Raw genomic sequence first — 15,690 nt, 5'->3', positions numbered from 1 at the left:
CTCTCTGTTGTCCAGAAAAAAGCTGCCCAACTCTACCTCGCCTTTACCATGGCTACCACCAGGTGGTGCCAGGTTTGGAGCCTGAAACAGTAGAGTTCAAGTGCAATCAATCTTATGCGCTCAGTGGTGATGACCGACGCACATGCCAGCCAGATGGCACATGGAGTGGCAAACAGCCCCTCTGTGTCAGAGGTACCAGTGCCTGCTTTGTCTTTTTATTAAATTAATGATCATAATTTTGTTGTTTGGAGATTTGTGAAATGTTTTTATTTCTTTAAGCATATACAAACAGCATTTTTCTTTCTTTTTTTACGGGACTGGTGTGTAGGTTTCAGACATATTGAAGCATTAGAGGACGCTGTAGTGTTTGAGAACAAAATGAACAGTTAATAGATGGTTGTGGATGTTATATCAGTCTATTAAAGTTGTAGATATACAGGCTTGTATGTCAATAATCTGAAAATGCTGAATAAACGCTAAAGCTAAATGTTATTAATGAAAGGGTTCTGGCAGTAAAATGATCCATCAGGGCTAGAGCTGTAAATATTAATTAGTTCTTAATAGATTTTGGCCTGGGTGCCCTGTAGCTCTTTGCCAAGAAGTAAGTGGAGAAACTGTCCACTGGCACAGCTTTAATGAATAAATTAAAGAAACAGGCACAGCCAAAGTAGGCCATGTGAAACAGCATGCAAAACATGCCTCTATTAATACAATTTAAAAGCTTTTAGGTGAAAAGCATTTAGAAATGAATTTCTAAGAAGATGGTTTAACATTGTGCGAAAAGCTCCTATTTTATTTTTGCCAAGTGTTACATATACAGATAGATTCCACATGCCTCTTTAGCAGAAAAAATACTGCAATCAGCAGCCGGTTGGTCACTTTTCCGAATTTTTTGTGCATATTTCATATGAATGGGTTTTTTAAACATATTTGTTTATTTGCAGCATGTCGTGAGCCCAAAGTCTCAGAGCTGGTGAAACAAAAAGTTCTGCCCCCTCAGGTACCATCCAGGTATGATTATTAAAACATCATCTTATATAGAATAACTGACAACCAGAAATATATAGTATTGTGTCGGTATGTATGCCATTTAGCTGAAGAATTAATATCAAGGACTCATATAATGCATTTACTACATACCTTTGGCATATTTTCCCCCTCAGAAAGACACCCGTGCACAAGCTCTACTCCTCAGTCATGGGCCAGCAGCCACAGTTGCACAGTCCCACTAAAGCCCCCCTGGTGCTTTCGCAGTTGCCCCAGGGTTTCCACCATCTTTACACGCATATAGAATATGAGTGTGCATCTCAGTACTACCACCACTTTGGCAGTCCACGTCGGACTTGCTTGAAGACAGGGAAATGGAGCGGGCGCCATGTCTCCTGTTCACCAGGTGAGGGCAGCAGAGGACCACTAGTTGTCAGACATTGTTAATACAGTGATTTACACCCACATAACAATCCTGTGCAGACATTAAAAATGATGATGTGGTAACTTAGTCATAGCGTTTTGATGGCAATTTATATAATGAAGTAATATTTGATGATCATATACAAAAGCACCTTCTAAAAGCATTCTTGTCTCCAATCGCTGACATTGATTAAAGCATTTTTGCACAGCCTTTTTACCCCTCAGTGAAAGCTTGCTAAGAACCTAAGCTCAAATTCATAAGCTGGTATGTACAGCACAGCTGTGACATCGGTGCAATGACAGAATTTTCAATAAAAGATGTCAGATGTAGCACTAATGCCTCTTGTTTGCATAAACAGTTAGAGTGGAGAATAGTATAACAGCAAAGTTAAAACACAGCTGATGTAATGCTGCTATCTACACATGATTACTTCATCATATTAAACAGTGAAGATGAGCTGTTTATATTAAATATATATATGTATCATGCATTATTAAAGTAGTTAATATTTCTAGCTGTTAATTAAATACTGAATATAGTGAATATACACCTATATAAACAACTTATTATGTTACTATTCAAGATTATTACTCTTTATTTTCTTTACTGCACTCTTAAATTGAATTCCCTCTCTATGGGATATGAGATTTGTATGGTAACAATCACAAAATGGACTGCCCCTTTTTTAAAACAACTTTGCTTATTACTAATGTGGAAAAAGCAATGTTGTGAGCACTGTTAAATAAAGCACATCAATAAATACTGGAGGAATATTTATTTTTATATGGTACTGAGCTAAGAAACAACACCAGATCAATGAATAAAATCCTTGAATAATCTGCTTCTTTGGTCTGATTTTGTAATTCTGGTGAATTGGTATTAGTGTTTAGTGTTTAAGTGTATACAGGCAAGGTACCATTCTATGTTATGTGCAAATTGTGTACTTAAAGATGACGTTTTCTCACTTCTTCTTTCAGGGAGTCACATTTCACATGGCTCTGTAGCCTTTAAGTGTTTTATATTCTGCTCCATCAATGCTACTACTTTAAATAAAAGCAGTCCCACAGCTCAAAATGTTGACTTAACCTCAGTGCAATTTCAATTTCTCCTGTCTTGTTTTTCCTGCTGTCCCGTTGATAATGGTCTCACCTCTCATCCTCTTTGGCAGTGTGTGGGAAGCATCCAACCTTTGACACAGAGAGGCCAGAAGAGGCTCACTGGCCTTGGCTGGCTGCCATCTACCGCCGCTCCACCAAGGGTACAGAGACCAAGGTGACCAAGGCAGACAGCCAGGCAGGGTCCCTGAAGAAGGATGGCGGAGCAGGAAGTGGCAAACACAATCAGGCTTTTCACTGGCAGCTGGTCTGCAGTGCAGCTCTGGTTAACCAAAGGGTTCTGGTCGTAGCTGCTCACTGTGTGACAGATCTGGGCAAGGTTTTTCCCCTGGACACTGCCACAATAAAGGTGGTTGTGGGGAAGCACTATCGTGATGATGACAGGGAAACCAAAGGTCTTCAACACCTGCGGGTAAGCTCTTGGAAGTCTTGTTATTCACACAATCCCTTTTGATAAGACTAAGCATGTCTTTCCCCCTTTCAGGTGGCCTCCATTGTTATTCATCCAAACTATGATCCCAATATTCTTGACTCTGACATTGCTGTGATCAAATTACTGGACAAGGCAAGGATTGGAGAAAAAGTCCTGCCTCTGTGCCTGTCAGAAAACCAGGAAGAAGATTTGACATCAACTCAAGGACTTGTGACGGGCTGGTCTCCAATGCCCGAGTCAAGTTTAGGCCCCGATGAGAAGGCTAGGGTTGGGCTCGTTCACCTTGCTGATGTAGTCCCATGTGAGCAGCAATACGCTCGTAACGGTGTGCCAGTCAGTGTAACAGACAATATGCTGTGTGCCAGCCAAAAGCCCGACTATGGACCATCTAACATATGCCCCTCTGACACTGGGGGAATTCTCGTCCTCCCTGCCCTCTCTGAGAATCAAGTCAATGATAACCGAAAGCCTGGTTATGCACAGGCGCAAGGGGAGAGCAAAGGGCTGTGGAGACTCCTGGGACTGGTGAGCTTTGGCTATGACCAAGGGGAGTGCGATCCTGACCTCTACACAGTCTACACACATGTAGCCAGCTTTAAAGACTGGATTGAGAGCAATATGAAATAAACATCTTACAGTCCTCTCCTCTGCTTAATCTCTATTGTAGTGAATTCATTCGGTCTAATCTATTTTTATGCACAAGGGCATTTTCCTACTAAACGCAGAACCAACACTGGACATCACAGTGCTCAAACTGAAGGGGGTGCTAGCACATTAGATGTGCTGATGCAGCGGCCCTTTATCTGAAGACTTTAGTGTTCAGGTCTTTCAACCTGAGATTAAACACTTGAAACTGATAAGAAAATCATTCATCTGAGTATTTGACGGTTAATGGTTTGGACTGTAACCTCTGTTATGTATATATGTTGTAATGTACTGAATTATTATATCAATTCAAGTGACTCCAGAGATGTACATATTTTATTGAAAGAGAAAAATCATGACATTTTTATTAAAGGAAAGGTTGGTGTGGTGAAGCTTGTGAGACTGGTCATTTTTATCCTTTCACACGGTGTAAAAGTCTTTATGACAAATATATTCCGTAGACAGATTCGGGTACATTGAAAAAGGACCTTATATTTGCTTCATGAAGCACACAATGGAATGAATCCGGGTCAGAGCAGCACCGTTTTCACAACCATAAACATAGCAAGTTATTCACAGATCATTTCCCAAATCAATTACCTCCATTGTGACTTTTCTCCATTATACAACTTCCAAGTGAGTTTGCATAGACTAAAGACCTGCAGCTTATAATGAGTTAGAAAACGGGACAGTAAGCGATGCATTACTGTAGTTTTATTCCATTTATGCACACGGTGAAGCTGGTGAAACACTGCAGTCTTACCACATAGACAAAAATGACCTGAGCTTTCATTTCCAGCTGGCCGCAATTGCTTTGTGTCATTCCACCCAATATAATGTTTTAGCAAACACGTTTGTGTTTAGTATAACATCTACTTATTACTGTTCAAAAACGATTTGGCCTTTTACAGTTCAACAGGAGATATTAATAATGCAAGGTCACAACTGGAATGCCGAACTGGTGGAATTCCCTTTTTCTCTTCACAGGAACATCTTCTATCAAAGACTTTCTGTCTTCTCTTCAACCATTTACCAAAGCTGAACAACAGCTTAGCAATAGTCCCATGTTTCCCAGAGGACAGTCCTATCCACTTGTGCTGGGAGACCGTCTGTTCACAGGCCCTTGTAAGCTCACAGGGCATCATCAATAGAGACACAGGCAACGTTAAACCATAAGCTGACTGGCCTGGGAACAGAGGTGTAGCTCTGAACAAAGTACTGGGATAATGATGAGAAAATGCTACCATGAGAAAATAGTTTACACCGGAGAGCCAGAGGGGTAAAATACTTAACACCAGACTTAAAGAAAATGTTTAGGTGTTGATCCAGTTTCCCAGTTAGGCTGATGAGCTTTCTGTGCTTGCTTCTCAGCATGAGAGGAAGCCTTTGAGCTGAAAAGGATGCCCACATACTCCACTGCTAGCATTGTTGTCATAACAAAATGGGACTTCTTCTGTAATGTCCAGAAATGTCTTCTGCATTTACAGTTCAAGCTTTGCTCCTCACGTTTTTCTCATAGACCTCCCTAGCTCTCAGTCATAAAGCCTATTTGCTGGTACTAAAGGTAAATTTGAAAATGGTTTGTCAATGTTTAAAACAAATCTTGCTAATGTTACACTATTATTAATTAAACCGTAATTTCCACCTGTATTTATGATTCACTCAGTCTAAACTGCAGTGTCCACACACTACAACAGTTACATGTCAATCAGTGCAAACATTGAACTTCTGTGTTTTTGATTATTGTATCTGTAACAATAATAGATACATAAAGATGGAAAGCTGAATTGCGCTTACTTGTCTTATTGACTCAATGTTGCACTTCACAACCTACCATGCTATCTCTATCAAATCTTATTTCAGCTTCAGCCTAAATAGTCAATACAATACTGTGTACAGGGTAGTTAACAAATCATCGTGTTTAAAGTATGATACAAATAAATACAAATAAATTACTTAAACTGTTCCATAATTCAATTCAATTCAATTTCTTTATTGTCCCACAAGGGGAAATGAGTTCCCTTGTGGGACAATAAAGAAATAAACTAGCTAATATGTCATTCCTTGAGGTCACACTGAAGTCACAGTCGAGTAATCTTGGGTAACAGATTTGTGCAGAAATATCTGTATGTGAAAACCAAGCAGCTTAAGAAATTCTTAATGTAAGACCCAGACTGAGACAAGTTAAAAGGACAGGGTGGGAAGGCTGAGAGGACAAGAGACATTCAAAGGAAAACATTTTAATTCCAAGCTCTCGTCCACTTTCCTTTAAGATTTTAAGGACACAACAGTACTCCATCCTGAGATAGGAATCACATCACTCATGCAAAAATAATATTTTATGTTGGACTAATTGTGTCATCATTAGCATTTTTCATAGATTTGGCTGAAGCAACATTGGTTCATTCCTTGAGTTAGGAACCTTTTCAATAGTACATTATTGAAGCAGCATGTTTTCATCTTGACAGAGAACGGAAAAAAAGTCAGCTAAAAGGCTGTCTCTTCAAAAAACCTGGAAACTATTCATATACTTTAAGGAAGTACAAGAAAGCCTGCTTGAGAGAGTTTAGGCTGTGTCAAGAAAAAAGATAACCATACCAAATATGACTCAATAATCAATTTTTGGGCCATTCCTAATGCTGAGTACGCCTTTGAGTTTGCTTGTTTTCTATAAGGTATATTGCACTCACAATCACACCTATGGACAAGTTAACCTGACATGCATATCTTTGACTATATGAGAAACCTTGAATACCTGGAGATAACTGGCAATGCCACACAGAAGGGCATTAGCTGGCCAGTGAGTTTAAGCCAGGAATCCTTTACTCAATGCACTGTCATGCCTTCCTACATTACATAGGTATAACTCAAATAAATCCTAGAAACCAAGAGCCCACAGCTAGTAGAAGTGGGGCTAATTTCAAAAGGAAGAATACCATATTGCACATAATCTACATGATGCATTTGTGAAAGATTGGTGAGTTTCTTGCAGTAAGCCCCTCGATTGTCAGTATCATCAATGGCTCTCCCAAAGAGACAAGCTTCTTATTATTTTTCTCAAAGCTATCACCCTATCCATACTGCTCATTCTGTTCCTGTCAGCAGTGCTGCTCATCAGACACCCCAGACACATTTTCTTTTCTTGTCTGCTCTCTCTTTTTTATATCTTCACAATAGAAGAGATAATACTGATACAGTCTTGGTGTGACGTTTAATGGTTTTCTGGTTTATGTTGAATTTTCCAGCAGATCCCTCTGTTTGATCTTCAGTTTGCCCTACACTTTTCAATTTGAAGATGTGAAAAGTGAAACATTAAAATTAAGACTACCTGTGTTAAAAATCAAAAATGTATTTCTGTTATTTCCATTCAATTAGTCTTTACTTTTCCACATCAATGGTGGCAAAGCTGCAAATAGAATTTGTAGAGACTAATTAGTGCTGCTCACACAAATGCCTTTCTGTTTCCGAGCTAGTGGGCTGCTGGATACATACCGAAAGGGTCCCTCAGCTGAAAACATGCAATCATTGTATTGAGTCATGTGTGCAGAAGTGTAATATCAAATCAGTTGAAAAAGTGCTCCACCAACCCCTCATACCTGACAATGCTTAGTCAGCACTCTGCGTTTGGGATTTTGCTTGCATTACGCCACATGCACTTATTTGTTGCTTAACTTCTTAAGCCTCAAGCCTAACTGATCTCCTGCCTTTTGCCCCCGTATCAGGGGGCATTGGGGCTTAAGAGGTTAATAAGCTTTAAATGCAAAGACCATATTTATCTAAATGTACAGTAACTTCAATGATAATTCAGTGTGATCTATCACATGCTGTCAGAGAAACAGTAACCTTAAGCACTGCTTCATCACTATGTCCCCACTCAAACTAGAGTATTTCCTAACAGATCAGCTTAAAGGGGGTTTATGGATTTCAAGGGCTTTGAACTGACAGGAAACAGCATGCAAACAGCACTCTCATGAGTCAAATCCCACTCTTTAAAGATCAGTCCATTGATCGCAAACTCATCTCAATGGTATTTTGTAGCCAGTGAATTTTAAAAGTTCATTGGCTTTGAAAACAAACTTGTTACAAAGCCAGTTTTTGCCATCATGTTTGAAATATGCTACTTGTACTCGTTCAGGCAAGCCACACCTATGGAGGGGTGAAAAGCCTTCTCTCATAGAGTCCTGTTGAAGCTAAGCAAAGAAAAAAAAATCTAACCAAAAAAAACCCCTAAAAATTGTACATGAAAGCAAGAAATCTTGATAAATAAAGAGAAAGACAGAGTTTCAGAAAAATCTGTTTTCAAATTCCAGAGTGAGAAAGGTTGCTGTTTGACAGTCCCACAGAACCGTTAATGGTCTGGAACACTGTAACTATACGTCTTTATCAGCTACACTGAGGCAAAAATATTAAATTAAGGATGTGTCACGATGCCTTGTGAAAGTAAAATATTGACCTACTTACTTTATATTTCTTTAATGTCTTGTCTTTCAATGGAATCAATAGGAGAATTTTATTTTAGCATTTCTGACATTTTAACTCTTTATTCCTTTCAGAAAAAGGTCTCACGCCACCTTGCATAATCAAAACATTTAGAAAGGTAGAATTGTTTATGCTGTCTGGGTTAAATCTGAGATGAGTTATTTAACTTCTTTAGCTATGTTGTAACTTTCATTTTAAGAGGTTTATTTTAGTATTGAAAATCAGTGTGGGAGATATCACTTTTACAACACTGTGCCCAAACTGGAATGGTTCATGAATAATTGGAAACTTGACACCTTTGTGGGCTTTAAAGCAGATCAATCAGGTCATCTCAGTATAGAAACAATGTTAGTGAAGGTCACAAATGGTATTCGTAGGGCCTCTTATCTTTGTGTTTGTCCTGCTAAACCTCAGCACAGCATTCAGTACTGTTGATCATGATTTTTTCTTACTACCATTAGAGCATACCATAGATATTAAAGGTATTACATTGCAGTGGTTTGAATTATATCTGAGACTCAAATTTGTTCATGCAAATGGTGAGTCTTTCTCATATGCTAAGGCTCATTAAGGAGTTCCACAGGGTTCTGTGCTAGAACCAGTTCTATTTACATTAGAATAGAATAGAATTCAACTTTATTGTCATTGCACATGTCACAGGTACAGGGCAACAAAATGCAGTTTGCATCCATCCAGAAGTGCTTTAGCCATGATATAGATATATTACAATATATATTAGCAATAATATAGATATGTAAGTATATTACAGAAATGGGTCTATTATGGTATGTTATAATGTACACTGTATGAAGTATGTTATGAATATGCTATAACTATAAGTATTTACAGGCTGTAGTGAGTACAAGCTATACAGGCTATGAACAGGATATAATACAGGCAGTATGAAGGCAAAATATACATCTTCACTTCTATGCAGATGATACCCAGATTTACCTATCCATGAAACCAGATGACACACAGTATTTTTGATTTGGACTTCAGGGTCATCTTAAATGTATTATCCCACTCAAAATTAATGGACTACTTCTTTGCCAACAATTGATCATTGCAGTCATTTTCAAGAGAAAGAAAATCAGAGTCCATCGTGTACTCCATTGTAAAGATTGTATACTTTTTTTCCTTATACTACTACCATATTAAATTTAATTTTAGCTTTGGGCTGAAGATTCTCTGCGTCATTCTTTGAATCTTACATGAAGCTAAATACTAACTAATAACACCTTCTTACTTTAGACTTAGACTGGATATATATTTCACTTTTCTTTCATTTATCTAATAAATATGCTGCGAGTTAGACCGACAACATAGAAAATGTAGTGCAGGTCTAATATAACCTCAAGCCTGTGTAAAAATAGGTAATAAAACCTCACATCACCAATAATGCCATTGGTGTAGATCAGACAAATCCGCAGAACACCTTATGGCTATCAAAGAATGACTTAATTAGGACACTTTTTGAGGTTAGGTTGGTATTAGTGGGCTTCACTTTAAGGAAATCTAGCCCTATGAGGAAGGTTTTGCGTGTCCTTGCCGGTAAATCGCGCGCGTGCTCCTATGCATACGCGTGAAAGAAAACTAGAGACTGAGTGGGGTAGAGAGGGTCACAGGGAGACACGGAGAGAAAAAGGGGTACGGTATAGGCTGCATCTTCAGCCAACGAGAGTTGGCATTCCCATGCAGAAGGAACAAAGAGGGGGGAAACGGGTGGAGGTGGGTGGGGGAGTAAAGCGCCGAAGAGTGAGGTGAGGCAGAGCTCATTCAGTGGGATCGTTGAGCTGCGGAGCTCCTCGGATTTTACTAACAGAAAATCCCTGTTTGGTCTGTGAAGCGCTCCTGTCTTGGAACGCGGTGCGCTCTGAAGCTCGCGGTGGCAGACCCTCTCTGAAGCTGATGAAATAAGGTCCTGTACGGGGACAGCACCGAAAACTTTTTTTTCGCCGCGATTTGCTGCAAAGGTAAGACAATGATTGGCATTTATTTTAAACATGCAAATAGCATACGTAAACACAAACAGGTTGATTATTAACGAGTGAGTGGCTTTTCTTTGGCGACACGTCCAGTTGGTTGTTCATCACCACAACTTACAGGTAAACATAAGTAATTGCTTTGAGAAACGATTACAGGTGCACCTGATATACATGCTAGTAGGTAAACCATTTCAAAAAGCTAATTGGTTGACAGATTTCCATCTCTCCCCCTTTTTATTAACATTTTTATTTGTTTGTTTGTTTGTTTTTACATTCATATCGCAGCTACTCCAAAGGTAAAGTGACAACCTACAATGAAAAGTCCCACAAGGCCGACCGTCAACAATAAGCTTGAGCTGCAGATTAAATTGCAGCAGTGAAAAGGGCTAAATATGCTCATATTTCTCTTCGGATCGCGAAAATGGCAAATGTTAAATGATAGTCGATTGATGTAGATAAACGACGTAAAGAAACATTACAGTGGACGGTTAAAAATAAACCCGGCTTTGCGATGGTCAACACTTTGATACCTAACATTTCTGGACACAATTCTGAGGATGGCCCGTGATTATTCTAATAATAATTATTCTAATTAACTGGCAGCTGAGCCAAAAGCAGCACTCTGCGAAGGTGGCTGTCCTTGTTTTTCTTCATCCAAACGCGGAACGATTCCCATCTTATTATTGTTTAGAGAAATTCAGATGGGTTAAGCGCAGATCACAAAGAAAAAGTAGATTTTATTGTAAATAGGTGCTGTGACATATTTTTTACAGTTCCATTATAAATTTTGGTTTGACACCAGGTGTAACTGCGTACTATTGAACAAACCCTGTTTTTTCTTGTGTGGCCTGTGTAGTGATTCTGAAGATAAAGCCAACAAGTTGTAGACTGTGTTGCAGCTTCTTATAAAGTATTTTATTGTGGAAAATCTATTCGTAGCCTCCTAGAGGTGTCAGGTGTCGGCAGCCTCTTGCATTTACAAGACGACCATGCAGTTGAGTAATATATGAACTCCTCCCTTAAAAAAACAAAAAACAAAAAAGAATATCTTATAGCGAGCTGTCGCCTCCCACCCCTTTCCACCTTCTTACCTTTGGCTACAAACGCCACCCCATCTGAAACCAATTCTTGCAGCACTCTTCCTTTTGATATTAAAAGGAATGCACATGGGCGTTGGGGTGTGAGCACACACAAACACACAGTTTTCCAATCGCACCATCAATGTCACCATGGAAACCAATTCTCTTGGCACTCTCAGTTGATCGCCTTCTGCATTAGTCTTGGATGGTCTTGAAAACGGTTACAGGGTTGTTTATGGATGCTTCTGTCAAAAGGATGTTAATCAAACCTAGACAGGGTTTGGCGCTTCGCCTCAGTGCAGATAAGTCTATATGTTTGGGTTTAATGGGCATGTTTTCTTCCATCGGTGGGCCTTGTGAGAGGAACTGGCTGTACCATGAGGAGACATGATCGCTGAGGCCTTGACCTTCATTGTAATTGCTACGAGAATCTGTAAAGCAACTGTTCATGCAGCTGATCCATATTGGCAAACTATTGCACCGTGGCATCTTTCTGCCTTACATGACTGAACCTGACACACATTCAAGGCAAATCCACACATGCAGCTGGGGGAGGGAGGGGGGATCATTTATATTTGCAAGCATATGTCTTTATCATGTCATGCGGTTTCACACTGTGAAGTGCAGCCATAGCATTTCACATAAATGAAAATTTGCATCGACATCAATGTTTGTATGATGCATAAATTTAGCATCCACTTATAAAGAAGAAATTAATAACACGTTTTTGTAGGCACCGTATCTGTCAGTTCAATTTTGAATCTTCCTTTGCTGCATTTGTCAGGAATTAATTAGGATCAAAAACTAATTATTTATAGGGTGTTTATGATTTTTTTGTTACAAGACAGGAAAAGGAATTTTCTCTCTTTCTGTGCTTTTCAGCTTAGAGAAATGGTCAAAGTAACACTGTTGAAAAGACAAATATTGCAACTTTAAAGACAATTTTGCAATGACTATCAAAAATGTATTTTATAAATATGTTTAAAATATGTTTTAACGCTTGGAAGTTTGGAAGCTCAAAACATGTAACAAAGGAGTTGCCAGTTGTCATGCATGTGCACGCACACACAAAAAACACGCAGTACAGACACGCACATGCACATCAAACGATCCTGCAGCATGGCCAATCTTGCTCTAGAAGTGAAACAACTCAAAAGTATATTTTGCCAAAGCTCTTATCCTTAACATCTGTCAAGATGCTACTTTAATTAGTGAAGACAACATTCACTGCCCTCAGGGCAGGACAGATGTTTAGGTTAACACTCACATGCACATACACGCTCACATTGTTGTGGAGAAACCGGCTGAAGGCAAATCATGGCGCCTTGTCAAAAAAATCCATGTGTCGATTGACTGATATCTTCTTCAGTGACTATCCTCTTTAGTGCAAATTAAATTCCACAAATCAGTCTCAATAGTTTTGAAACTTGATAAAGATCTGTTGTGCTTCAGAATTATTAGAGAAGGAATCCAGTAGATAGATTTTTTTAATGTACTCAGTTGACTGGGAACAGTGGACCAACTAAGCAGTCAGCAGTATTTAGACATGAACTGATTCAAAGAAAATTCAAGCTAAGTGGTGGAATAAATAAAAACAAACAAAAACAAACAAACAGGTGAAACAACACCCACTGAAATCCAAAGCACTTTAGTTTTTGCCAGACAAACTGAGGTTTTACTCTGTGAGAAGTGTGAGGTAGAGTGTGAGAGAGTTAACATGTGGGAGTAATAGAAAGATAAAATGCTGGGGAGGACAGAGAGCAATACATAGAACTCTTTGCTTTTAAATTGATAAATGATGGAGTGGGTGAGCAAGGGAGAAGGTGGGGTTGTTTCCTCTCCTTGAGACCGAGATACATTTTTCTCTGAAAAGCAAATCCTGCCCATGTACGCAGAATTCAAAGAGCTCCAGAAGCACTTAGAAGATGGGGCCCATGTTACCTGTCTGGGGCTGGCCAAGTCAGACCTGTTCTCTTATCTGTTTGGAAAGGCTTGATTGAAGACACTGAGAACAAGTGTGATTGAGAATGGGATGAAATGTGGAAGAATGAAGGAAAACTGATTGTAGATGAAGAAAAAAGAAAGAGAGGAAACAGGTGAACTAGAGACCAGTCCACAGCAGGAGGACATCCACAGAGATGTGTACCTGTGTCCATGTGTGGTTGTGTGTCTCCATTCACCCAGCTTCTCTGTGGTCTCGCTGGCAGTCTGTGGCATCTAGTGCTTGAGTAATCCTCCTGGGAACATTCAGAAGCTGCCAAAGTGCCATCCAGCTCCTCTTTTCACTCTTTACCACCCGTACTTGTCTATCTCTATCTCTCTATCTCTCTATCTCTCTTTTTACACTCATTCAGTACTCCCCCTTTTCTTTCTCTAGCTATTGCTTTTATTCCAGTCCTTCAAAATTACAGTAGTATCACCCAATTTAATTTTTTTACTTGATTTTACTGTATTTGTTTGCCAACTTTTCTCTCTGGGCTTTGAATCATGATTTGTCTTTTTCTTGTGACTCCATCACAGCTGTGAGTCTTCCCAATATGGGGAAGAAGGTGATTCATCATCTGTTTTTTTTTTTTCCTTTCCCTCTTGTAGTTCTGCCTATAGAACCAATGTTTTGGTTCTCAGAGAGCTGGACAGTTAAGCCTTTCCCATGGGATGACCAAACAAAGAGCCCAGCTCCCTTCACTTCTGTATGACTGCACAGGAACAGAATCATAGGCATTCACTAGCGGGACTGCTGCTGGGCGGCAAAATGATAGATCTCTGCCGGCCATGAATGAGGCACTTCTTCATTTTTGCAATAAGACACCAATATAAACTGCCCAATTAATCTCTGATGATGTGCAGGGGAAGAAGCAAAACCACCCACGTGGTGCCATTTAAGTTTACAGTTTATCTCATGCAATGTAAATTTTGTCTCAGAATAATATTTTGTACCGCTGGACTAGAATTCTCCTTAATGAGGGTTCTGACAGCAGAGGTAAAGAAAGACACATTAACTCCATCATACAAAAACAATACAGTGAAAAAAGTTTACATTTATTTAAATATAGTAAAATTAATTGTACAGTATTGTTGGAATTTCTGCCATCACAGCGTAAGGCCTCTGTATATGTGCTGGAAAGGTGCTCTATAGGCTCATAAACAGCAACAAAGTAAAATGGTGCTACTGTATGTACTTTTTTTGTGCTTTGCAGGCTGGTACATTGCCTCATTGCTACACTATTGTGAAATAAAAAAATTTATATCATGTAATTAGATGTCTTTTTAGCCTTCTAGTGTAATTTAGTGCTTTGCTGTGCAATGTTCTTGGCCCTGTCGCCCATTACTAAACTCTCTGAATTCTGGGTTTGGTCCCATCTGGTAGACATGGGTCAGAAGTTATTGTTAGATTATCCAGGATGCGTACTGAAAGCCTGCCAGTGCCATCACAAAGTTACATAAATACAGATAAGTGTCCCTCACATACTGAGTTGATCTGCTCTGCCTATTATATGCAAATCTGCAGTTTTCGATTCCTGTTTTGACCTATATTCTGCATCATATTAGATAACTGCTGATAATTAATACTGGAGGTCACCATACTAGCGAGGTGGGGGGGGGGGGGGGCATGAGGTTTGAGTCAGCATTTACTGGTACAGCAAAGGCCTCCTCCCTCCCACTCGCTTCATGCCACTGTCCTCCTCCTTGCAAAACTTCAAACCACCCACATCCCATTGGCACCTGCTACGCTGCAATTCAGGTCAGCAGGGGGAGTCACAAAATTACTCCAATAGTGATTGGTAAAGGGAAGAAGAGGCAGGATAGAGGGGGGTCTCATTTTCTTTCTTTTTTTTCCTTCCTGGCACCAAAGACCATGCCACTATGAACAATCATCCCATTGTGTGGCGACAAAAGAAACATAATTGAAGCAGATTTAGAGCTCAAAACAAATAAAAGACTTCATCTGAACAGTGATTTATCGTGACAGATTCACACTGATTATCAGATGGAGCTCCTTTTGGTTTATACAACAGCTTTGTTAACTTGATGTCAGATGCCTTTGCATTTTGCAGAAAGTAGCATCCAATCGCAAAAACGCTCAACTTTCAATAACAATAATAGAGCTATTCCATTAATCTGTCGATTGAGACTTTCAAAAATAGTTCTGTGTAACTAAAAATATGCCAAAGAGCCTTTGAACTGTTAAAATACATTAATAACAAACGTTTTTGTTTAACGTGTCTTTAGGTTTAGGAAAAGTCTCTCGTATCCCACTGGATGCTCCTTTTGCTGTTTACATTTGTCTACCTATCATTTCTACGTTTGATACTTGAAATCCATGTTTTGGAAATCAAATCTTACAAAACACAAAGGGGGAAAACATAAAAATAACACAAAAACAACAAAGAAATTGTCTAATTGCCCATTTCACCCACTACCCCTCCCAGTCTCACCCACCTTCCTCTTCTTTTGCCCCTTTTTACTATTCCACAAATCCTCAATTAAGTGCGTAATGGGCCTCAGAGGCAGGTTTGTGTGCTTCTTTGTTCAGCCTTGG

General features: G+C 39.4%; 2 protein-coding genes across 3 annotated transcripts in view; both read left to right on the top strand.

Annotated features, from left to right (window-relative positions):
* Nucleotides 1-5,303, top strand: part of pamr1b (peptidase domain containing associated with muscle regeneration 1b) — a 29,631-nt gene extending 24,328 nt beyond the window's left edge. The window contains exons 10-14 of one of the 2 annotated variants that reach the window (XM_085164797.1): nucleotides 16-192; nucleotides 945-1,011; nucleotides 1,164-1,393; nucleotides 2,580-2,938; nucleotides 3,011-5,303. In XM_085164797.1, the coding sequence (XP_085020923.1) occupies nucleotides 16-192; nucleotides 945-1,011; nucleotides 1,164-1,393; nucleotides 2,580-2,938; nucleotides 3,011-3,586 (1,409 nt within the window). In that variant the 3' untranslated portion in view covers nucleotides 3,587-5,303. The remainder of the gene's footprint in view (nucleotides 1-15; nucleotides 193-944; nucleotides 1,012-1,163; nucleotides 1,394-2,579; nucleotides 2,939-3,010) is intronic. The other variant, XM_085164796.1, reaches the window with a different exon arrangement.
* A 4,535-nt stretch (nucleotides 5,304-9,838) lies between these two features.
* Nucleotides 9,839-15,690, top strand: part of LOC146515775 (excitatory amino acid transporter 2-like) — a 28,748-nt gene continuing 22,896 nt past the window's right edge. The window contains exon 1 of the mRNA XM_085164800.1: nucleotides 9,839-10,059. The gene's annotated coding sequence lies outside the window, so the exon portion shown is untranslated. The remainder of the gene's footprint in view (nucleotides 10,060-15,690) is intronic.

This window comes from Neolamprologus multifasciatus, chromosome 7, assembly GCF_963576455.1.
Source record: "Neolamprologus multifasciatus chromosome 7, fNeoMul1.2, whole genome shotgun sequence".
In the NCBI taxonomy this organism is placed as follows: domain Eukaryota; kingdom Metazoa; phylum Chordata; class Actinopteri; order Cichliformes; family Cichlidae; genus Neolamprologus; species Neolamprologus multifasciatus.
The sequence above is the reverse complement of the archived record's forward strand: the minus strand, read 5'-3'. Positions and strand labels throughout refer to the sequence as shown.